This window comes from Limanda limanda, chromosome 3 (assembly GCF_963576545.1).
Source record: "Limanda limanda chromosome 3, fLimLim1.1, whole genome shotgun sequence".
Lineage (NCBI taxonomy): Eukaryota > Metazoa > Chordata > Actinopteri > Pleuronectiformes > Pleuronectidae > Limanda > Limanda limanda.
Window position 1 is genome coordinate 19,404,500 of NC_083638.1, and position 25,408 is coordinate 19,429,907.

Sequence of the window (25,408 nt, forward strand, 5' to 3'; positions counted from 1 at the left end):
TGGGTGCATCTTCTCGCGCTCTCTCTATCTTCTCTCCTCATTTTGATGACAGTCACCACTGCTCTTTTTCAATAGCACATATAATGGAAGGCCTTGACTTACCATGACACTCACACAGAGTGAGATGTGCTAAAAAGTTTCAGTGTTCCAGAGAAGTTTGTAGAAGTAGATGAGATATATTGCTGCACTTACTGCTGGTGACCTCTGTTAGACATAGATTTGTTCTTGCCCTCCAAGTCTATTAGATGTACATAGAAAATATGGTTTGAATGCAATCAATCAAACTCAAAATTCCTTTTTGCAGGCACATTTGGGACTCGGGAGACTAACAGAAAATAGAGAAACATAACTACATTGCATTTATTCAGAGTATAACTGAACGCCTTCCTCTAGGAAACCAATGAGCAGCTTGTATTATTTTCCTGATGCCTAAAAATCATGTAAAACTGGAATTAAACAGATTAAACTAAGTTAAATTCTCATTGTTTCTCTCTTTAGCCTATCAACTGCAAAACTGCCAGGACCCTTTTCCTTTCCCCAATGGTGACATCATCAACAGTGACTACAGTGCTGGCCAATCAGTAACTTTCCAGTGCTACCCAGGCTATGTTTTGATTGGACACCCGGTACTAACCTGCCTGCATGGGACCAACCGGAAGTGGAACAACCCGTTTCCACGCTGTGAGGGTAAGAACCAATGACTTTTATATGAGATTATTTCGAAAAATGTTCATGTCTGTTAATTTGATAAATGGTTTGTATGATAGTCAAACCAATAATGTTATCCATTAAAAATACACTCCACCAATTGTTCAGGCTTTTTTTAACTGTTAGAACCTCCTGAAATACAAAAACATCCCTTACAGACCAATTCATAATCATAATTTAGACAATTATAAGTTATTGTTATCCTGATTGAATTTGAATGAAGTTACGTAGAAAGTAAATAACATGTGTGACTCATTTATACAAAAAATCACTGTCCTCATTACTTCCACCACTATAACTCCTGGTGTTAATAGAGATGATAATAATTATAATCTTTACTGTCTGCAGCTCAGCAGTTAGTCACAGCCCCTGATCCTTCCAGGTCTAGCACGTTACAAGAAAGTGAAATTTGCAAATGGATAACTTTACAACACTTTTTTTTTTACAGCTCCTTGCGGATATAATGTCACGGCTGAAAATGGGACCATCTATTCACCACAGTACCCCAATGAATATCCCAACTCCCAGGATTGTATCTGGCTCATCACTGTTCCCCATGGACACGGAGTTTATATCAACTTTACCTTGTTGCAGACGGAGCCTGTCACTGATTACATTGCTGTCTGGTAAGTGTGGGTACTCGCACTTGAAAGCACGTACACACAAATGCAAAAGCTTCTTCTCAACGTTGCCCTTTATCCTGGAAATGATTGCATCACTGATGGCTGAGTCCTGACTGCTCTTGTAGCCTGTCTTCTCTCTGCACACTAACAAGAAACTGGCGAATCAACTTTTACTTTTATTTTTTATTCATCGTTGTCAGTCCGTCTCATATATTCTCTCAAACAGACAGCCCTGGTATTGATTGCATTTTCTATTCATATATCTTTTACTTTATAAAAAAGATCTTGACTCTGTAAAGGCAGGAATACTATATATATATGTCAATTGTTTATTACTTTATAATACAAGGAGATCAACTCAAATCCATCTGTGTATGGCTTGGTCAATACAGAGGGATCACAGCTCCTTAGACCCCCAGTATATACACACACACCCACAAACTCTGTGATATGCATACACAGACTCTCCTGCAGTAATAATAGGATTCAGTGTGGAGGTAAAATTGTAATAGAGGGGGTGTGAGAGTAATGCATTTACAATGGGACCACTGACCAATTCAATCTTACTCATGGCCACACAGAGACCCGGATAGGGCTCAGGAACTCTGGCAGTAATGATGAGATTCAGTGGGGAGAGGGGAAAAGTAATGAAAAGGATGGTGGAGCTGGGGGTCACGAATCCAACGGGACTCAACTGGATCTCACAAGTTGGGGTCAGCCCAAGAGAAATTACTCACTTAACAATTTCTGTTTGCCCACAAAAACAATACTGAACATTGAATTTATAAGGAAGAAAAATAGGATCTTGTAGTATTTGGGACATGTCATCAATTGGTGCAGGTTTGGTTCAGTAAAGACATATTTGATGTTTGTGCTGAGGTCAGGTGTTAATGTTCGGGCTGAAGAGTCAAGCTCTGGGGCGTGAGCAGCTGAAATGCAGGCAGAGGGAAAGTAATAGATTCACTGTCGGTGACTACTCTCCTTCAATCTCACCAGCCACCACAGCCATGGAGATGGGTGTGGAGAGGCTGGTTTTACAGTTGCAAATTGACTTTTGTGATTTGTGTGTTTTTGGTACATTTCATAGTGAATAGAATTATAAAATCACATTTATAGATTGTAGGCTAGCAAAAAGACATCTGTTAGGTGAGATTAGTGCCTACATAATGGACTGTAGCAATGCTCAGTCGAGCTGTATCTCCAACACATGAATATATTTGGAAGTGACTGGAGGCTGACTCTGAAGAGCGGAGTCCTTTTCTCAGACCCAGTGGGATACCATCTACCTTCCAGGGCTGTGGACAGATTTAGAGTGGATGATCCGAAAGGTCTATTGCATCAACATTACAGTCAGGTAAAGGGTAGAGAGCGGTTACCTACGTCAGTGCTCTCTGTTTTCGAACACTGAATAACCATCAAAGACACAGTCTGTACGTTTGATGTATTTAAATCAGCTAATGTGCATAAAATAAATTACGTATTTCAAAACTACATCCGTTACAGGTATGTCACTTCAAAGATGTTTTACTACAGACAGATGTTCTGCTGGTGCACATCACAGCACAGGTGTAACACACATAATTGCCTTCCAGTTGTTGTCAGTCAGAAGAAAGGTTACTGCATCAGTGACTCAGGTCACCTTTATTTTCATTGGAGATGCACTCAATGCTCATCTGTGCTTCAACAGATCTTGCATTCTAGCTTACATCCTGGTGGCCTGAAGCTTAATACTTTTTTTGTTCATCTGTTGGTTCTTTCAACTCACCCAGACACACACAAGTTTGCTTTACACATACAAGGTTGTAGCATTATGAGATGTACTATGGGTATTTCCAGTGGATGATTGACTAAAATTATGTCAGACCTTCTGAAACTCCTTCATCCATGATGAATTTTGTACCTTAATTATGTGCAGCACCAGTGAATAAAAGCACAATATCAGACATTATCTAATGGAACTCAAAAGAGCATAATATCAGGGCCACTGCTCATTTCATGAATTGGGCATTAGACTGTTTGGATTTGTGAATTGACTTGGACAGAGAGTGGGCGGAGACACATTAATCCCTATGTGAACTGCCGGGTTAATAAGGAATTGATTGGATGCAAAGTTTCTATTAAGTGAAATATGAAACTTTTAATGGTTAGTTTTATGAGTTTGATCCCGAGCTGATTCATACTTGATCTGAATAAGTGGAGCAAAGCAAACATGTCTCTGGTCAAATTAAACCTCCAGTTGTAGATGCTGTTGCCCAAAGATTTTTTTCCAAATGGTTTCTGTGTATATATAAATCTTAATGTTGTGCAATGAACATTAGAAGCCATATAGAGTAATATGTTCATAAGGCATTGCTTTAGTTTGGAGCATTTCAATTTTGCAAAGCCACCTGGAACAGCTGACTCTTTCAATCAGCAGTCAAACAATGAGGCAGTTTTAATGATCTGAAGAGACGAGACATTCACTCTTAGTGGTTTTCTTCACCAGCCTGCTTCTTTCTGGTTTGGCATTCCCCGAAGTTGTGATTGGTGTGTTTAGCCCATTTTGTCATATTTCTCAGTGATGTGTGTGTACTGGTTTCTGCCCAGTACCACAGAGTTCACGTGACAGCAGCTGTATCCAGATGTCAGGGGCCTAGGTTGTCTCTGTGGTCTGCCACCATTTGTGTTTGGCATGTTGACTAAATTCACTGGACCATATTCTAACAGTGGGCGATGCATCTAACACCATAACAGCAGAGTAATTTGTTATACTGTTTACTCACTGCAATCATCCGACCACGTGAAAAGCTTATTAAATAACCATATTTGTCAAATATTTTTCGACAATGTTCAAATGATTTTGTGCACTATTCGTGCTTTGTATAATATTGGATCTCTCTTAGTGCTGGTCTTTTGAAAAGAAAGAAAAATCAAACCAGAAATGGTAAACACAGTTATTGTTTGTTTCATTCAACAGGAAAAAGCATCTATAAAAGCTCAGAAAATTGCAGCAATCAGCTGTGATAAGCGCCGTCAGAACAAAAAACGATATTTGAATGCACAAAGTCTCGCCTCATGTCACGGTTTTGTGGTTCCGTCAGTAATTTCCGAATCTTTCTCATGGTAAATCTGAATCTATAGTATAAAGCTGTCTGTTTACTCTCAAAGACTATTTTGTTGTGGATCCCCTGTTTTCTCCTCCATTAGACTCTGAGAGTGCTGTTGCCAAGGATGCACTGATTACACTGTAAAATGATATAATTTGAAGGTGAATGGTATCAGCCCCTATCACTCTCTTAATGTATTATTCCCAATCCCAGCCTATCCCAGCTCTGCACTGAATCACCTGTGGTAAACAGAGAATTTGAGTGTTAAGTCTTACTAAATGAATGATTCTTTCAAAGCAATAAATGAAATATGAACCCAAAAAATATATAAAGGTAAGAAGACCTTTTAATTATAGCTGTACACAAAATAAATATGGGCCAAAGATATGGTAAAAGTCTTTAAAAGTAGAACTACCCCATTTTAGAGGTACAAGTTTCTCATGTTGTCTTGGCAGGTTGGATAATCCTAGTGTTCAGAGTCACGTTCACTCTCCTCGTGCACATTTTCTGCCTGCCTAATTCATTGTGGTGAAAAAAATTTGTTTTGAATAACCATAAAATATTACTAGGAAGAGTGTGATTTGTGTCTTGGTAAATAAACAATAAAGCATTATGTAATTAAACGATTGTCACACAAAATACAGTATACATTATTGTTTTGTACACCTTGAGTCTAAATACATTATAACTGTATATGGGCTGGGGGTTATATGGATTTGTAATTTATGACTCAGTTTAGATTTAAATGATCCACATAGCGCACTTTGATTCTCCAAAGAGCTCCAACACCTTCACAAGACCTTGAATTATTGAGCATCCAAGAGATCCCAGGCACACTTCATGAATTAAAATTTAAAACCCTTGTTTAATCCAATGGCATGTTCATTAAAAACCTAAAACTGGGCATTTAGGAACTTTATCAAATGTAACCTTTCAAAAACATTCAATATTTAATGAGTGAAGTTAAGCCTTTAATCCATGGGCTTTGTTCAAAAAACCAAAGAGGAAAAAAACCTGTATATTTTTGTTACCTTTTCAATTAAGACACATGTTGGCTGAGCAGATATCTGTTTTGTGTTTGTTTTGAAGAAGGTTACCGTGTTCTGGCTTCAGTTTCTCTTCTCAGAAATTAAATCCAATCAGTGAAAGAATATCTTCAATTATGATTTCCTAAGACGTTCACACTGTTCTCAACCTATGATCTCCCTGGAAGTCAGCTGCAGATTTTTATCCCTATTATTACTGATTTCCATTATAAGGAATTTGACAGTTTAAGTTTGGTATGGTGATTGTAAGTGGTTATGATTATTATAATTATTGGACATGTTATTTCATTTTAAATAGATTTTATTTGTGTTTTCCTTATCTTGCACATCTAGCTATAATTATGTATATGTCACCCCTTGTTTCATTGTTAAATTTAGTATGTCCCTAATACATTTATAACTGAAAGTGCTTTGCTTGCTTTGTAAAAACATGATAAATCATTGTATGTCATATGCATAGATATCTTTTTGCCAATCATTGTTTTCCATACTGCATCTGTTTGCTGCAGTGTATCCTACCTTCAGTTTAAGCATCACCACTTGTCTTTGTTGTCTCTCTTTCTTTATTTAGGGATGGCCCAGATACACCCAGCCCTCAGCTTGGAGTCTTCAGTGGCAACACAGCATTAGAGTCAGCATACAGTAGCAGCCCAAAGGTCCTGATTCGCTTTCACTCTGACTTTTCAACTGGAGGGTTCTTCATACTCAACTTCCAAGGTACAGGTAGACAAACACACACACACACACATAAACATATTTTGTACTTCTATCTTATTGAAAACACTCATTGGCATACTGCATTCCCAAGCCCCTTACCTTAACCATCCAAACTAAATGCCTAACCCAGACCTAATCATAACCCTAAATCCAAGTCTTAACTTTTTAACAGCCCATTGACAAAATGAGGACCGGCTAAAATGTCCTCACTTTCCCAAAATGTCCTCACTCTGTACGGTCTATGCTTGGTCCTTACAAAGCAATGAGTACAGGAATACATACACACACACACTTACACACATACCTGTAGTATAGGTGACCTTACACAGTAGCTTTGTGTGCATAACATAATGTATGTATAATGTGATACAGTCTGACACATATGGGTAAAGGGACAGATACACCAAGTACCAGTTTTTTTACCCTAACGAAACTATTCTGCAACTTAGTGGACAAAAAGTTGAATTAACCTTCATCTCATCTGCATTTGTAAATATGATACCTACAAGTATGTTCTGAGAGCGAGTAATGCTCCGCACTTACCACTTCGAACATCATTCTCATAACTTTTGATTTGAATATCCAAGATCAGCTTTGACGGCTGAATCCTTTTATCGCTCGATGCGAAACAAGTGTATTTAATGTGATGTCCTTATATTCAACACACGTGACCGATGTATTGCATCATGATTCACTGAGGCTGAAAAGGGAAGGTTTAAGTTTTTCAAAGAATCCTCATGTTGTTTGTTTGAAGTCGTTTGCTTTCAGAGGCTCATCAATAGAGAGTACCTTACTGTATTTCCTTCTCTCCAGCTTATCGTCTGAAGAAATGCCCTCCTCCGCCTGCTGTGGAGAACGCAGAGGTGATATTTGAAGATGAAGACTTCCAGATAGGTAATGAGCCTGATTAATAATTATAACCTTCATACAGCAAAAAAACATGTTGACAGTAGAAAAACAGACACACCAACCTCTGTGTGTGCATGTGTATCTGTGACACACTGACACAAGCAAAATGTGTGAAGATTCTTAATACATTTTAATATAATCACTCAAATCAAATGACAGAGGACCCATAGCACTTTTGGCTGTATAATAGAATATAACTTCTAATTTGTTAACTTTGGATTGTCATGACTCTGGCAGGCTTTTCTCGAGGTACAGTTAGTCTCTCTGCACAGTGTACAGCATGCTGGGCATCACAAGGGCCAGCAGGCAAAGAACCATCAAATTTACCAGAGGCAGCAGAAGTCTCTTCAAGGTGGCGCTGGCTCAGGAGAGGAGAGCCGAGGGTGGAGGGGGAAGCATCACTGATGATGTTGGTTAAAAGCATAAACACGAACTATTAAAGGGAAAACTAAAAGGCTTCCATCATTTCTAAAAATGTACTAATGGAATTTACAGTGGTAGCAGTAGTGGTAATGAAATGCTGTGGGCAATCATTACAATGATTTGTGGTCAGTTGTTGCTTTGTTCTATGAACTAACGTCCTAATTACAGTGTTGTTTTTTAATTGTGTTGTGTGCATTGTGTAGAGCTTGGTCGAACAACAAACACTGTGGGAAAACACAACAATTTTTTGTTTTGAAAACTAACACTTTGTATTTTTTCACAAGCTTCTGAAGAACATTCAATTTAGGAGAAATAATCGCTTGTCAAGTTTTCCATTTTCCCTCAGCTCTGTATTATGTGATTTGGTGACCTTTTGAGGACTTTTTTTTTTTTTTTAAGCAGACATTTCATAAAACCCACAGAAAAATCAATTTACCCTGCCAGTGCTACCCTGCCAGAGTCTAGTTCGCTTTGGGCAAAGTATAAAAATATTTTTTCTTCAGAAAACATACATTTTGAAATGTCATCTTTTTACAAACCCAGAAAACCTAGTTAATTTTTGAAAGACTTGTTGATGTTTTATAATTTTGTCTTTGACCTTTTGAAAATGAATGAATAATGGTGTAAAAGTTTTATTAAAAAAAAGAATTTGATACTTTGTTTCTAATAGGACACAGATAATGTAAATTTTGGCGTAATTGAGTGACAGCACTATTTTATATTCTTGATTTACTGTGTAAGTATTCATTTGAATTATTGCCACTACACGACACTACACCACAGCAGCAACAAGGTGAAGCACCTTCTCACAGCAAGACTCAATTCCATCCTCTTTGACAAACAGACCCAAGGCAGGGAGTTTGCAGTAATCATACATACACATCTTAAAAGCACTCAAACATTTGAGAGCATGTAGTGTCAAATTTGCATCCATAAAACCTGGCAAAGTGGAGAGCCTCCAAGAGACAGGGCCAGTTTTATTGTTGGGCAGCCTAAAAGCCAATTATGCAACCTGTGAACGAGCTCAAGGAAAGGGTAAACGTTGTGTTTTTGTTCTGTCGAACAGGTTTAAAAGTAAAGAGGACCCATGCTGTGACTGTACACTCCTGGGTGCTATGTTTGGAACATGTATTACATCTCTGCCCCTTTCAAGATTGCAGGCCTGTCAACACTAAAATGGAGTAACACAACCAACTAACTATGTCTGACCACTCTGCATGCAAAACAAATATCGTAAAGGTTTAGACAGATTTAGACTTATAGCTAGTTTAACATAAGACTTCCCCAGGTATGATGAATTGTATGATCAAGAAGACTTAACTGTAGAAATGCTAATAGAATTGAGTTCAACAAGATTTTAATATCTCCTCTGCTTTAGGTGATATTGTAAAGTATCGCTGTTTACCTGGATACACACTGATTGGAAAAGCAGAGCTTATGTGCAGTCTCAACTCCCATTTGCTCTTTGAGGCCCCACCACCATCATGTCAAGGTAAGACATCACTCATCATTTATAAAGAAAACTATCACACTGAATTCCAGCAAGTGTCAGAGTGCTGTGGAATTGAAGTGCTCCGATTGTGTAGTGAACTTAATTTGGTTAAAAACATTGAGTTATTGAAATTAAACTTTAAGGATCCTCTGGCTATTGCACCCTTTGTATCTCTCTGACGTTGACATCCATGTGTTTCACAGCATTATGTCTGTAAAAGCCATTTCAATTTGAACTGAATTGACTGTATTTTCTCTGAAATGTGTATATTTGTGCCCTATACTTTACCCTGTTGGTCCTTCAATGTCAGTGTATCTAGAAATCACCCATTTTAGTAGCAGTTAGCATCTTGAATACATCAATTTCCAAACCAGCTCCTGGTATTGCTATAACAAAACTGAATTCTGATGACTATTGGTCAATTATCCTTTCCTGCTACAGTAGAAGTACAAGTAGAATGGACATTGTGCTTTCCATTATAAAGAAGGAGCAAAAGAGGCAAGCACACTTATAAGAGAACATGAAACCAAAGTTTGTCCCCAGGCAACCTGGAGGACAGATCCTTTTCTGTGACATGATACCTGTACAGTCATCACCTAGAACGACTGGTAGAGGCTTTAAGTGTCTCATTGAATAGGCAGGTTTTAAAGGCAGACACCACGTGCCTACAGATTATACACATTCTGAATAAGCCCCACATGACTGTTCAACAAGTTGAATTAAAAACAGAATTTTCATGCTGGAAAAGGCTATTTTTCAAGTGCTGGTGACACGAGACAGGTAAAGGAAGTTGGCAGAATAACATTAACATTGGATGAAAGGGACACCAGAAATCTACCTGTAATCTTTCAATGTTTTGGTCAATCTGACGAGCTCTCGACTGTCACCCTCCAGCCCATTGCCCGGCCAATGAGGAGCGGTCTTCATCATCAGGAATCATACTTAGTCCGGGGTTTCCAAGCAACTACCCCAACAGCCAGACATGCTCCTGGCTTCTACGTATGGTTCAAGGTACAGTGTGTGTCCTGGGGCTGCATACAGTATGTATATAATGTGTCAGAGTGATGTCTGCAAGACTGTGCACTCTGACACATTCATGCACTATATGCATGTTCATGTGCACTTACATGTATAATGTATATGCATGAATGTTTGTGTGCAATGTGTGTGTATTTGCATTTATATGTGGTACAGACTTCATATTGCAGCTTTTTAGACTTGATTGTAAATGCATTTCTCTTGTTTCCCAGGTTACACCATCAATATCTACGTAGAGATGTTCCACAGCGAGAAACAGTTTGATGAACTAGAGATTTTTGATGGTATACAAAGCTTTTCCTCTGTTTTTAATACAACTCTGGACACACATACACACTTGATCATCACACACTGCTTTAATTTATGTCTTTCAAATTAAAATAAATAGCACAACAGCTGATAAGATGTGCAACAATTCATTTTGGAATCCAAGAAGGTTTGTGCGTGCTTGTACTTATATATTTTTGATGACCATTTTGAGCATAGACCTTATACGGAGTGAGGACATTTTTGGACAATGAGGATATTTTGGCTTGTCTTCACTCTTTCAAAGGCTTTTTTGAGGGTTAATACTTTGTTTTGGGGTGAGGGTTAGAATTCGGTTTAGGTAAGGGTTAGTAAATTAGCTGTGATGGTTAAGGTTAAGGTAAGGGGCTGGCAAATACACTGTGCCTATGTCTGTCCTCTTTTCGTCACAAATATAGAACCACAAGAATGTGTGTGAATTAACTTTCTAAACTTTATTTATTTAGTTTGTGCAATAACTTCACAAATAACTCTGAAAAAGTCTATTGTCATGCAAATAAGAGTTAAGAAAGTGATGTAATATAAATGAAAGTCTTTTGGCGGTTAGACCCCTCATGACGATATCATGATTCAAAGGGGTGAGGCCGTGAGTAGAATAGGAAACCTCGCCCGCGTCTAGACGGTGGTGATGGCTGTGATGGGAGGGAGGGATGCTGAGAATCTGAATGCAGAAATGAACGGACTTTGGGTATGAAGACTGGAGGTTATTTAGGTGGAGGAGAGTCACAGTGACTCACTGAAATGACAACGAGAGAGAGGAGAAAAGATTTAAAGTTTGAAAGCAGCATCACGATTGGCTGGATAAGATTGACGCAGAATCTGATTGGATTACAGAGAACACCCACAGTCAGCCGATTAGAGGAAGTGCTGAGAAGGAGACTCAGAAACAGAGAGAGTTGTGAATAAATTAGTGTTTTAGATATTCTTAGTGATTGAACTTATGCTGAGCTTTGTTACAGACAACTAAAAATGATTTGTAAATCTCTGTCAGAATATCAAATCTTTAAATCATTGTGTCCTATTTAGGGGCCTTCAGCTTAGTTTGTAACCAACATCACAATGAGCCAACATAACACATGACTTTAATATCTTTTGAATTCTGGGATTTGTAATACAATCCAACAGCACGATGAGGAAACATTTAATATGTTTATTATCCTGTTCAACTCAGTCTTGTCTCTGATGTTGCCCACGGCGATGGCATAATTGCTGAGTAGGCGGCTGTGCCGAGATGTTTCTGATTTGCAGTCCCCTCCACTTTGTTGAAAGGAACAAAATGTCAACAGGTGTCAACATTACAGCTGATTAAGTGTGTAAATGTTTTTATGGTTAAATAATGGGTACATTGCTATATTAAAAAAATCATAAAAGACTGGTAAGGCTTTCAAAAAAGACCAAAACAGAACACATGGTTGCTGGGTCTGTAAACATGAGATTGAACGATACAATATGCTCCAATCAGAATACATCTACAAACAGGGAGCCCTTCCAATGGGATTGATTCTAACCCATGCGTATTTGGTATTTAGGACCCACCCATTTTCAATCAGGCATACAGAAGGATGGACACACACACACACACACTCTCTAAAAACAATACCAGTCCTGCTGCAAAAGCTGGTAACAAAACATTTTGAGGCATCTAGCAGCTTAATGATGCCGTCACCGTCATAAGCTGCATAACACAGAAAGTATAAAACTGTTTAAATCTGCAAGATATCGTAAAGCTCCATCTCAGATCATGCTGATATTCATTTCATTATATGATTATTCCAAATTGTGATCAAGAGAATCCACTGTAAACACAGCAGCTCTAAAGTCTCACTTATTTGTTTTCACCAGGATCCTCAGGACAAAGCCCTCTGCTTGTTGCTCTGAGTGGTAACCACTCATCTCAGCTGAACTTCACATCCAAAACAAATCAGCTCTACCTACGGTGGTCCACTGATCACGCAACCAACAAGAGAGGATTCAAGATGCGATACTCTGGTAAGATCTTTCCTTTCTTCTTTTGCTTTCTTACCTGTTGCTCCTATAATCAGCAACTGCACATCAAGAGAATAATACTGGTAATATTATTTATCAGCCATCTCCTTATCTGTTCAATGAAAAACCCAACTTTTATTTGTTCCTATCCTGCTGTATAGAAAAAACGATCTCACTGTATAAATAGACAACCCAAAGGCCTTTCTCCTCATGAAAAATATAAATCGATGCATCAAAGGTGTAGGTACATGAGCCACAATCATTTAGACTACACTGCTAATTGGAAACATTGTTTGTTTAATGCATTCGGCTAATTAGGAGCCAAGGAAAATTAGCAAGACCAATTTGTTAATTTGACAATTTGTTTCAGATTGAGTGTATTATCTCTGCAGGGTCTTGCCAACTCCATGGTACTTTAACCATTAGCTTTGTTAGATTCATGCTGTGAGGTTCATCTGCCCCTTAATCATTGGCCGAAACTTTTACATTTGCTGGTCTTAATCAATCTCAGTTGTACAAAACACAATTTACAGCAACTCTGATCCCGTTTGGGCTTGACAGGAGTGAGTCACAAGGTCAGGGACCTGGATCTCTGTGCTGAAAAGTAATGTGCGATATATTTCAGTTTGTGGGTTATATCTTCACAATGGCCTGAAGTAATAGCATCCTCTTCTCCCCGTGGTGTTGTACTGCCGTGACAACGGCAGCTATATAGAGAACAGAAATTTATAGTCCTTTTTTTTACTTCCCATACACTATTCATACTCTGGTGTGCTTTATATTGAAAAACAGCAGACACACAGAGTGCAGTTTATATATTGTATGTTTATCAATTACGTATAACGTAGATTTATGACTTATTATATATGTTAATTCACTTCTCCACCTGTGCTGGAAGATTAAGGTTCAATTAACTTCAGGGTTTAAGTAAACCCCACGCTAGTACAAGTTTGTATGTGTGCGTGCGTGTGTGTGCATCTGTGTTGGTGCGAGTGTATATGTAAGGGTCTGTGTTACCTATGGTTTGAGCTGTCACAATGACAGACTTTAGATTATTTTTCATTCATGTTCCTGTCATTGGGTCGAGTAAATGTACTCTTTCACCTTTTTCAGGGACAAAAGTCACTTTTACTGGGAAAATAAGAATGTATGTGAATGAAGGATTCAGTATTTAGGCAAAAAGCTGAGAGCAATCATCTGTTCAATTGATTCAAACTTTTCAAATGAATATTGTTCAAATGGCTATACTAAAACATATAAAACATTTTGGCTACCTTGTTTGCCAATTTTACAGATTGTTTTGTAGTCTACTCAGCTGTCTGTGAAATCTCATGTTGCACTGTAAACACTCCTGAACTAGTTTGTCCTGACTATCCAGATTTTCCTGTCTTCAAAGGTATCATTTGAATTTTAAGTTCCCAATTGGGATTAATTTAATACTGCTTTCTGTATCACTAAGGTTTTGAAGGTTATTTGATATTTATTTTATCCAGGAATTAAATTTGTCTGTGTTTGCTGCAGACTGGGAGTGAAGTCATGCAATCGTTCACAGCCAAAATAAAATTGCCACTGCAAATAAGTATTGGACGACTGTAAATCACCTGATACGGAGGCTCTGGGATAAAATCTTATCCAAGAGGAGTTTGTCTCTTGGTTAAACAGTCACTAGTAAGAAATTAAAGGACTACGCCCTCATCTTTAAATATTTCTACAACCAGAGAATGATGATGTCTTAGAGACGCTGCGATAACATATAAACATTTGCTATGCAGATGGAGCAGATTGATTTAGAGCAGGTAGAGTGAGCTGTATTCTATATAAGTCACTGGGGTAAGGGTGACGTGAGACACTTAACCCATTGAAAATGGCATAAGTTACTGGATTGTAACGGATTTCTGTCAGGCAAGAGGGAACCAAGGGTCCTCTTGTGACATTATGTACCTGACGTTTTGTCTGTCCTCTAGTAGTTGAGCTTTTATGCTCAGTTCTTGGAAGACGAAACTATAACATTACTTGGTAAGGTTTGCCAACAAGAAATTTAATTGATAAAAAGATATTCTGTTTCTGTCTTTAATTTATTGACAGATTTCTGAGCATGTTCTCTGAACTCACTGACACTGTTTACCTGCTGTAATGCAATGGGGGAAATGGACGATAATCAATGTCTTTTTCCACATTGCCTGGTAATGGGAGTTGGAGCCGTAATGTTTCCTGGGAACTGAAAAATCCCAGAAAATATTCAGTACTCTCCCTGTCTTTCTTATTTCCTCTGCGTCTCCAGCGGCCTATTGTAGCATTAATGATCCCCCAGCGAATGGGGGTGTGGTCAACCGAACCAAACTCCAACCAGGCAGCAGACTGCAGTTCTTCTGTAACCGTGGTTACCGCCTGGTGGGCTCAACCAATTCCACCTGCCGGCTTCATTCCAATGGGCTGTTCCAGTGGGATACACCAACACCTTTTTGTCAAGGTAAAGTTTTTGAAAACATTCATCATCTACAGTGGCGTCCAAAAGACCACCGGTGAACTGACCTGAGTTAGTTAGTTAAACTTACTGTCTTAGAGGAATTCCCTCCATGACATATATGTCTTTGTGATGCTGCAGCTATCTCGTGTGGAATCCCTCAATCGCCAGGCAATGGCAGCTTCCATGCTTACCAGTACACTGTTGGTAGCCAAGTTACCTACCATTGTAACCAGGGTTTCCAGCTTGACCCCGGTGTTTCGATGTCAGTGGTGTGTTTGGAGGATGGCACCTGGAGTAATGCTGACTCAGTCCCCAGATGTCTACGTGAGTATAAGTTGATAAGAAAACAAAAAGTAGCTATTAGCAGAACTCATACCTGTATCTCACGGTCTTCCTCAGTAGATGGAGAAACATTTGCTAAATTTTTTTGGTTGCCATGTTATTTAGTGATAAAATTTTAGATTTGTTTAAAGCCCAGAAACAGCAACTACTCCCAAAATTACATTTCCTGGGTCATGTGTCACACAGTAACCTGGGTTATGTTTAATTCATATGTTTTAAGGTAGAATTTATTAACAAATAATAAGATTTGTGGTATGTGGAAGACATTTCATGAAGCAGACATTGGAAATAGGATACATTTATTAATTTTGTATTTGGGCAATGATTCTCTGCCAGGGGGTGTCATATTAATAAATTGAAGTTAGACAACCCAAAACGTGAAATTGTGAAGAATCTGCAGGTAAAAAGAAAATGAAAAATATAGATAGTTATCGATATATGTCTATTAAGTATATATAAAGCCAAACAAAGTTTGTGTTGGATCATTACCTTATTTACGTAAATCTAGCTTTTTAATGATATCACCTATAGCTAAAATAATCGATTCACCTAGTTTATAAATTGTGTACTATAAAAACTTGTGGTATTCTTAAATTAACAGTTTATTTTGTTGTATTTTTATTTTTTAAGCGGTTCATTGCCCTAGCATTGAGGGCGTGTTGACGGATCACATGACCTACCACCTGCTCTATGGAGGGTTGGGAGAGTTTTGGTCTATGGTGATGCTGGAATGCTCATCAGGCTACTATTTGGGTTTGGGGCATCGGACACATCGCTGCCTTGCCAATGGGACGTGGGAAGGATCCGATGACCCAGCTACATGCAAGAGTTAGTATTGACATACACATCATCATGATGACTATATGACTGAGACCATAACGACTCAGTATTACATGAATTCTCATTACTCTGACTAAGATAATAATTAAACTGTGATATGATGTGTGTGCACTCAGGATGGCAGGGTATAGCTTCTTTATGAGTCTACACAGACACACAGCCAGAGCTAGGAAATCCTTTCAACTGAGTGCCCTCAAACTGTATATTCACATCCATGAAATGCCTCACACTCCTTTGTATTTCACATTGGGCAGACAATATGTAACTTCTCATATGAAGATACTCGTCATGGATGGGGAACCATTTAAACCAATGAATGAACCAGAATAGCACTGAATAGCCCAACCCTCCCCTAACGAAACATCATCCAGGTTTTTATTTGGATCTGCACAAAATTGCACAGACTCATAAATATCAGTTATCTAAAAATGCCAGATGGTTTTTTTCTGCCAAGACCCATGAATTATTCTCAGAGAATAAACAGTCATGTTGAAAAATGTGAAAGTGTAAATTACTTGCTCTGCCCCCTGATCCAGATCCACACCAAAATTCAATGGCACCATATAATGGCTATGACACATTCCCCATCCATTAATATAATCTCATGGTAATCCGTCCAGTAGATTTTGCGCAAACCTGCTAATTAACCATCAAACGGAAGTGAAAACCAAAACCTCCCTGGAGAAGACACCCTATACACTCACACTTCACTTGCATGAGCTGCAAACATATATTAGTTTCCAGGGATAAATGTGTTTGCAAATGTCTTTCAACAACTTAACTATTGCACACAATGTCTTGACAGGGTGAAAACAATTTTCAACTGACTGATATCTATGATTCATTAATGTGAACTATGTGTTGCCAATACTGCACGATTGGTCAAACAGAGTTACTCTGCAATTTACCTTTTGTGCTTATATTTCATAAAGTACTAAGACAACTGTGACTTAGAAAACTTTTTGAGCTTCTCAGTCTTACATAATATATGACTTTTCAGTGAATAGGTCAAATGCCTACACTTGAGAAATGAAATGATAAAAAATTGACAACAATCTTATTCCATCTCAGACCACAACATTATTGGTCTACATTCCCAATTTATTTTTCTCATTTCTCCCGATCCCTTATTATTTGGGTTGACCTACCTCACACAGCAGCATGTCTGAGGGATTTAGTAATGCAACGCAAGTGTCTATTCTTCAAGCTGTCTCCAAGGACAGGAAAAAAGTTTATTGGAATTCTAAATTAATAATTAAATTCAGGTTTGCAGCCTTTTATCCACCCTACCTCAACGGAAGATCTGGCAGCATAACCCACCTATAATATCCAGATATAATACACAGATCATTTAACTTTACCCATCATCTCCTAATGCTATATCATATCTATTTTTTTTGTGTATGCCTATAATCAAATGATCTTATAATGTTTATCTAATTGTTTAGTCATCTCCTGTGGTGAGCTTCCTTCTCCACCCTTTGGGACCAAACTGGGGTCGTTGACCACTTTTGGAGCAACTGCAATCTTTATGTGCAACCATGGCTACACCCTGGTTGGGTCACATGTCAGAGAGTGCGGAGCTAACGGGCTGTGGAGTGGTGCCGAAACCAGGTGTCTAGGTAAGTTCTGCTAAATGTGAGAGGTTATACATTGTGTTCTATCCTGTCCTAAAACATTTAAAGAAATTAAAGTAAATTCCACAGATTCAAGGATATGAATAATTAAGACTGAAACTAGTGTATATTGGTAATGAACTGTAGTAGCTGTTAATGGATTTAAATCAAAGGCTTGGAGGCATCTTGCATTAAATATCTCTTGTGTATCTTTTATGTTTTGTTGAATATCCAGCATGACCTGATATCAGTTGTGAGACTTGTGGTTTTTAGAATCTTATATAATATAAATAATGTTAAAGTGTTTTGCCAAATTAAAGACCAGTATGTTAATATAATTTACATACTGGCATATACATGTATATTCATATAATGTGATGAAAGCTCCATATTTATCTGCTGTATGAATTGGTCCTGCATGTACTGCACAGAGGGCGAAACTGTGTCAAGGGCTTTTTGTAAAGACTGAATGGAAATGTGTGAAGGCATACATTCCACTCATAATCTTTATTAAAACATGGGGTTGATAAAGGTGTCTTGATAAAGTCTATGGAAATTAGACAAGCAATAAGTAGGATAAACTGTGCACATGCCTCAGTAACTCAAATGATGTACTATGAGACATTTTATCGCTTATTACATCAAGGGCTTGATTTAGACCTTCAGTAAGCACGAGCCATAAGATGATTAATACAGATTTTACATGCACACTCCACTCCAATGATTCAACCTTGGAGATGCACACCTGAGTAGGAAACTTTATCCACATTTATACGATGAATGTATAATGTAAAGCATGTTTACCTTCATGTCATTATTCTGAAATTCTCGGGCAAGAAAAGGGCCAAAGCTAAATCACATAAGCATTGATGTTAGAAGAGTTGAACATTTGAGGTCAGTAAATGACAGTTTGATACAGATACACATGTGTTTTAACTTCAAGCTAAAGTGACTAACCTTGATGCTGTGATTAATCAATGAAGTGATGTGAAGGCATTTCATGAAGTCTATTGTGCCCATTTATTAACCCACACAAAATTATGTAAAGAGCTACTTGGTCTCATGCTGACATAAAATAACACCCGTTTTCTCCTTGGCGCCTTCTGCCCTGGTAGGTTTTGAGTAGCTACTTTGAAAGGCGTTCACGTGTGTGTGGGCAGATTTGGCAAATCTTATCAGATGTGTTGTTGAGATGAAAATTAAGGCCACACATATATTAATGTACTGTAATGCAATGTAATGTAATAATGAGTACACATGGAATAGGGAAGTAATGAAGAGGCTACTAATTCCATAATATTGTAGTAATAATTGCGCATTTAAAAATACAAAAAGAATGGCTAATGAGTACTCATGTAATAATATATTGAGCACTGGGTACCCATGTGGTAATGTCATAATGAGTAGATTGCTGATGTGATAATCTACTAATAATTGCTCACATATTAGCAGTAGTATTGAGTACTCATGGCTCAGAACATGAACGTGCTGAGGAGTGCTGCGGCTGGTGTAATTCCCTCGCAAGATGTGTCTCGTTTATTAAATTTAGAAATGTGTCTCTTTAAAGAGAGCCAAACATATGTTCCTCACCATGTAACTTGCAGTATTTCACTTTGAAACGTGCCAGTTTTACACATCATCACAAGCATCTCTGTTTTGTGTGTGCTGTGTGAACAAATTTGGAAATCATAATAAAAATCTTTTTTCATCCAGTGGGTCCTAGATGCTGTGTAGACACGTGGTAGAAATATCAGCATTCCATCAACATTAATCTCTAATGAGATATGAAATAATCAATTTTCTAGATGTCTGTTTTCACAGCCTTAACCATCATTTAAGAAAGTGTATCGAATCATTTGGAAAAAAACACATCAAACAGCCTTGGGCTTCAATCATTGACTCCGTGAGGCACAGAAACATGAAGGGATGAATTGACTGTGAAATCTGGGTTATTGGGTTTGTTACAGATGAAATAGTATTGAATACAATTCAATGATTCTCCACAGTGATGCTCTCATGTTGTGTCCTGCAATTGACGTGCTCAGGTTTAAGAAATCATGAAAGGATGCTGTACTTCAAGGCCACTTACAGCACGCACATGAATGTTTTTTATGGCTATGGCTGCAGTCACAGAGCTGCACTGTGTCTGAACATTGATTTATAGTTTTATTATATATGAACAGCTCCTGCACATTGTTTGGCTGTTTGTACCTTTACACTACAGGACAGCTAAACCCACACCAATAACTTTAAAACCCTAAGACAGTGAGTTTAAGTTGGTTTTTTAATTACAGTGCATTAATTTATATCCTTCTGTGTCTTCTAGCTGGTCACTGTGACTCTCCAGACCCAATCGTCAATGGGCACATTAGTGGAGACGGGTCAAGTTACCGTGACACGGTGGTGTACCAGTGCATGTTAGGTTATCGCCTAATCGGAACATCAGTCAGAATCTGCCAGCAAGACCATCGGTGGTCCGGAACCACACCTGTCTGCGTCCGTAAGTACTTTTATGAAACTAAAACCACCGTAGTCCATTGCAGTGTATTGTGATTCACTGCTACCTAATACATATTTAAAACGTTATATTTAAATTAAATTAATTACAGACAAAGTCACACATTTTAGGCTTCCTAGAGTACATTATGTTATTTCAAGTTGAGTCTCTGCAGCAGTTATGTTACAGTAAAAAAGAAGTAGATAGTGCACATGAAGAAGAAAAAAACATAACGCTCCAGACAAAACCTTTTACAATCATCCTGTTTCTCATCCAACTTCTCTTTACTCCGTCAGCAATCACTTGCGGTCATCCGGGCAACCCAGCCAACGGGCGGACCAATGGCAGCGAGTTCAACCTCAATGATGTTGTCAACTTCACCTGCAACAGAGGCTACGTCCTGAGTGGAAACGCTCGAGCTCAGTGTCGACTCAACGGACAGTGGAGCAGTCCCCTGCCTGTCTGCAAAGGTCACAAACACATATATTAACACAATAGGCTTGTATTTTACTGTGCATTGTACATCCCTGTAGATGCTTTCAGATTATTGTACATAGAATAATCACCTCCACTATATATTCAGAACAAGAATAGGAAGTTGTGCATACATGCTTTTTTTTTGTCAGTGCATGAATGCATGTTATAGGTGCTTCCATTGTTTGTACTTTCAAATAATTACATTACGATATTTCTAGTCATGTTGCCACCTGGACACACACAGCTGAGGATAAATCAAACCGAATGGGAGGAAAGTTTTAAAATCCATAGATCCAAGTTAACCAGGTATTTTAACTGGTCAGTATGTGTTCAGTATATTTTTTTGACCCGATTTGCTTCAAGTCGCAGTATGTCAACTGGAAATGTTTTGTCCAAATCTGCTTCCAGCAAACTGTGAAATTGAGAACTGAATAACTGTAGCATAAACACGGTCTCCATTGAACTGTGTTCAGCCACAGTCAGTCTGGTTTAGGTGTCTGTGTGTGTGTGTCTCTCAATTTCAAATATGCACACACACACATACACAGCACACAGCTGGGTACATGTGCAGACATGCGTTCTTCTCCTCTGTTAACCATGTGCGGTCGTTACACTACAAGTCCCAGACCTCTGCTCGTGTAACAGTTATGATATACTAAAACACATGAGAGTCCTTCAGCACAGTCATGAGAGCAGATCGATACAACATAGTTGCTCACATGGGTTTTCCATTGAAGGGATTCATCCTCGCTTGCTTGCTTTCTCCATCTCCCTGACTTTTCGGTTTTATCCCTCTCTCCCTCCCCGCAGCAGCTGTCAGTTTTGAGACTGAAACTTTCTTTGCTCCCATAGGGTGCCAGACGTGCACACACACACACACACACACACACACACACAGCCAGCAGCCGCACGCAAGCACACACATATCCCCATGTCCCCCACGGACTTGAATATGAGTGAATGTTTGTCTCCCCTGTGACATGCGGAAAATCAAACTCCACTCTTTTTGGACTGGCATGCACCCAGAGAGCAGAGCAGAGTCGAGGGGACAAGAGGAGAGAGTAGAGAACAAAGAAGAACTCTGGAGAACAAAGCAGGGTGGGACAAAAAGAGCAGTGAAGAGTAGGACAGTGCAACAAGGACAATCTGGATTTGCGACACTGTGATTCAGGGTTTAAGACCCTGAAACTATTCAACACCATCCTATTCTCTGGAGATTCTTCTTTGCAGTGTCATCATGCTGAGAGTCGGTCTATTTTGATTTAAATCTCGTATCTCAATCACTCCCGATGTGCTATATAGTGCAATACATTTACTGTCCTCCTGATTGATCCATAAAGTATGCCAACAATCCCACAATGCATCAGATTCCTCATCGTTCTGGATGCAGTAATCACAGTCATGCGACAGTAAACCTGTCAATGGTGACACAAAATGATACTGAATGTTCCAAATGTCACTGTACAGCTCACTAATCTCTCTTCTCCTTTCAAAACACACAGCCCATGTTAATCATGTATATTCTGGAGACTTAAACTTTTTTTGTTCCCTCTTTTGCAGTGGTAAACTGTTCAGATCCCGGCCATGTGGAGAATGGTGTGCGCCAGTCTGGCCTACGTTACCCAGAAGTCTTCAGTTATGGCGTAAGCGTGGCGATCCACTGTAAACGAGGCTTCTACCTGCTGGGCTCTGCGCTCCTCACGTGTCTACATGATGGACGATGGGACCGACCAATCCCTCGCTGCCAAGGTATGGATGGACCAATGCAGGGAGTTTTGTTAAATCAAAATGCTTTGATTTGAAAGAGAAACTCTGACAAAACAGGTTTGAGAGAAATAAGAGATAAGAAGAGGCTAAAAGACAATTCGTAGGCATATATTAAAATGTCCGTCCTATTTGGAATATCTGCAAAGGTTTGTCATGATGAACACAATTAGCCACATAACCAAAAAGGTGATATTTCTTTTAGGGCTATAGGCGTTGTCAGGGGGCTAACATGGCTGATAGAAACATAGAGATTAAACCAGAGAAAGCAATAGACAGAAAGAATCGGATTCAGAGATGGAGAGAGGCGAACACGACTGCAGAACAAGGACACGGTTACAGAGAGCAGGCGATGGGGAATCAGACGGAGAGGGAGAGAGGGGCAGACACTGGTGAGACGCTGGTGTCTGCGTGTCGAGCATTACATTCAAGAAACAAGGTCTTATCGGAAAATTGGGGGGAGTGGGGTGATGACTGTGGGGCAAGGAGAGGACGAAGTAATACCATTTGGGGGTAAGAGGGAGAGAAAACCGAGAGCAGTTTCATATCTACGTCCTCCAGAAACCTGGGCTGTGTAAAACATAAATTTCTCCAAATTGATGTATTCTTTTTTTTTTTTTTCAATGATGTCAGCTCATTTGACATCGTTGAGCGATTTCTGCTTTTTGAACCAGGGGAGAGAGAAGCTCTTTCATGTTTTATAACTAAAAGGAATTTAATTGGCGATGACTTATTGGCTCTCTCTTATTCAATTCAGTTAAACTGGATACAAATAAGCTTTACTGGCATACTGCAGTACGGTGTTGACAAAGCATTAAAGGTTCTGTTTAAACATGTGTATACAGTCTCAAAAGAGCTTTTACCTAATGATTCACGTGCACAACCACAGAACCACAAAGACCTCAGTTTGCATCCATCTGGGGACCAAATTTGTTGCATTTTGTACCCATCTCTCCCCTTACATTTACTGTCTATCAGTACATAAAGTTAAGGCAATATCATTTTTAAAACCTAGATTTTTAAGTAAAATTTCTTATTTTAAAAAAACACAGTATAGAATCATCCCAAAGAAACTTTATTTAGTGTTTTTACTCCACATTTTATTTTTGAGTCTTTTCTCTATTATCTGTGTGGGCACTTTTAACACACTCCCTCACTTTCTCACTCTTCCTGTGGCTATCTCCTGCAGTGACCCAGCTGCACCACCTAATGCAGCAGTATCTGGAATCTATAGTTGGACACGACCCCACACACATTAACACCCTCTCTCTCTATTTAAATCCATCTCTGTCCCCGTAGCGATTTCCTGTGGAGACCCCGGTGTCCCCCCTAATGCACTGGTGCCTGGAACTCACAATTGGACGTATAGTACAGTGCTGCACTACTCCTGTCTGCCTGGAGGGGTGCTGGTGGGCAACGCTACTCGCCACTGTCAGGAAGATGGCACGTGGAGTGGAGCGCCGCCGTACTGCACAGGTAACGGCTCATTGGTTCATGAAGCAGCATGTCTGGTGGTCTTCAGCTTCATCCAGGCTACTCAGTGGTTTTGTATCTGATGTAGATGTTTCCAACAAATGAATCATACCAAAAAAAGCATACTTATATGTACTGTATATTGCCAAATCACTCCTATGGAAAGGATTTTAGAGACAGTAACTGTGGCCACACAAATAAAAAATATAAAACATATTAAAAACTAGAACTGGGACACAGTAGAGCTTATACCTTCGCCGAAGCTCAACAGTCGCCTTAAATTATATCAAGCAGCTCCAAATTGCACACACTCATCAGAAAAGTGTATTCAGTTCAGAACAAATATGTTTTCTGAGTGTTGTTGCTCCACAGTCTATGTTACAGTTTTTTATACGCCCTTACTCCACAAAAAATATCTTCTGTCCCATTTACAAAAGATGTTAAAGGAAACATTTTTCTTGTGTGTATCGCTTTTATCAGAGCAATTGATACAGGGCTACAGACAAGTGGACATGATTGTATGTTACCAGTCTAAACTGAGTCACTACTGTGAATAACCCGGCTTGAGCAGCGTGTGTAAGAAACAGGAGAAAGGAGGTGGAAGATTCCTGGTTTACCTCTCAGTTTGTAAGTGCTGCGCTACAGTAGGCTTACACATATCCCACAACACCACAACCGATCATTTCCAAACTCAGCATCTACTGTCTCTACAGCTGAAATGCAATTAGCTTACTCCGCTGGCCTCAAAACAGAACACTCAGCGGGGCAGAATCCATCCTGCAGCTGAAGGCCTCATTGAGATGCAAGACGCGGCATTTGGAGCGGTACCCTGTTAAACCCACAAATCCCCACCGATGGAATTTAAGCTGCTCAAATTGTGACACGCTCGGTGCGTTTAATGCTAGAACAAGTACAGTTTTATAAAAGTTTGCGTGCATGTATATGTGTGTGCGTCACTGTGTATGAAAAACTGAGTAGGCAAAATATTTGTGCGTTAACTGCAACAGAGGTTACGAGGCTATGACATAAAAAGCATCACAAATGCTTTGTTGTGCATGTTGTTGACCTGGAGCTTGAATGCAGGAACATATTTTTAGCACGGTGCCGCCAGTGAGAGGCCACCTTTTGACCCTATGTTTTACCATATAGTTACATAAAATTGCTAAAACCTATTAGGAGGATAATGGACACCATTTGAATGCAGTTGTTGTTTTCCATGAACTGTATTGAGTGCATTTAGCTCTGCAGCGCATGTGTGTTTGTATGTTTCTCATCTCATGAGTTCATGATTGCGTGGGATAACTCAGTGGTGTGCACGTGTGCGGCTGTAGTTGTGTATCTTTTGTAGGGTTGCAAAGGGGCGGAGAGTTTCCGGTAAATTTCTGGAAACTTTCCGGAAACTTTCCATGGGAAGTCTAGCTCGGGAATTTTGGGAATTTTGTAAAAACAAAAAAAAAAAAAATACGCAAATTAAACACTGAGCAATAAAAACATCATTAAAAACTCTATTTTAAAGATGTATAGTCAAGTGCCCAAAGTTTCCTCAGGGCTCAAATCAGCCTATGACAAAACAAAATGTTTATATGTATGTCTGTATA

General features: G+C 39.0%; 1 protein-coding gene across 1 annotated transcript in view; it reads left to right on the forward strand.

Moving 5' to 3' along the window:
• Positions 1–25,408, forward strand: part of LOC132998374 (CUB and sushi domain-containing protein 1-like) — a 297,197-nt gene that overhangs the window by 245,329 nt on the left and 26,460 nt on the right. The window contains exons 43-58 of the mRNA XM_061067984.1: positions 499–687; positions 1,157–1,334; positions 6,035–6,180; positions 6,994–7,074; positions 8,891–9,004; positions 9,899–10,015; positions 10,255–10,326; positions 12,191–12,337; positions 14,616–14,804; positions 14,940–15,125; positions 15,774–15,971; positions 17,432–17,605; positions 19,926–20,099; positions 20,393–20,566; positions 22,134–22,322; positions 23,637–23,813. Of these exons, the coding sequence (XP_060923967.1) occupies positions 499–687; positions 1,157–1,334; positions 6,035–6,180; positions 6,994–7,074; positions 8,891–9,004; positions 9,899–10,015; positions 10,255–10,326; positions 12,191–12,337; positions 14,616–14,804; positions 14,940–15,125; positions 15,774–15,971; positions 17,432–17,605; positions 19,926–20,099; positions 20,393–20,566; positions 22,134–22,322; positions 23,637–23,813 (2,505 nt within the window). The remainder of the gene's footprint in view (positions 1–498; positions 688–1,156; positions 1,335–6,034; positions 6,181–6,993; positions 7,075–8,890; positions 9,005–9,898; positions 10,016–10,254; positions 10,327–12,190; positions 12,338–14,615; positions 14,805–14,939; positions 15,126–15,773; positions 15,972–17,431; positions 17,606–19,925; positions 20,100–20,392; positions 20,567–22,133; positions 22,323–23,636; positions 23,814–25,408) is intronic.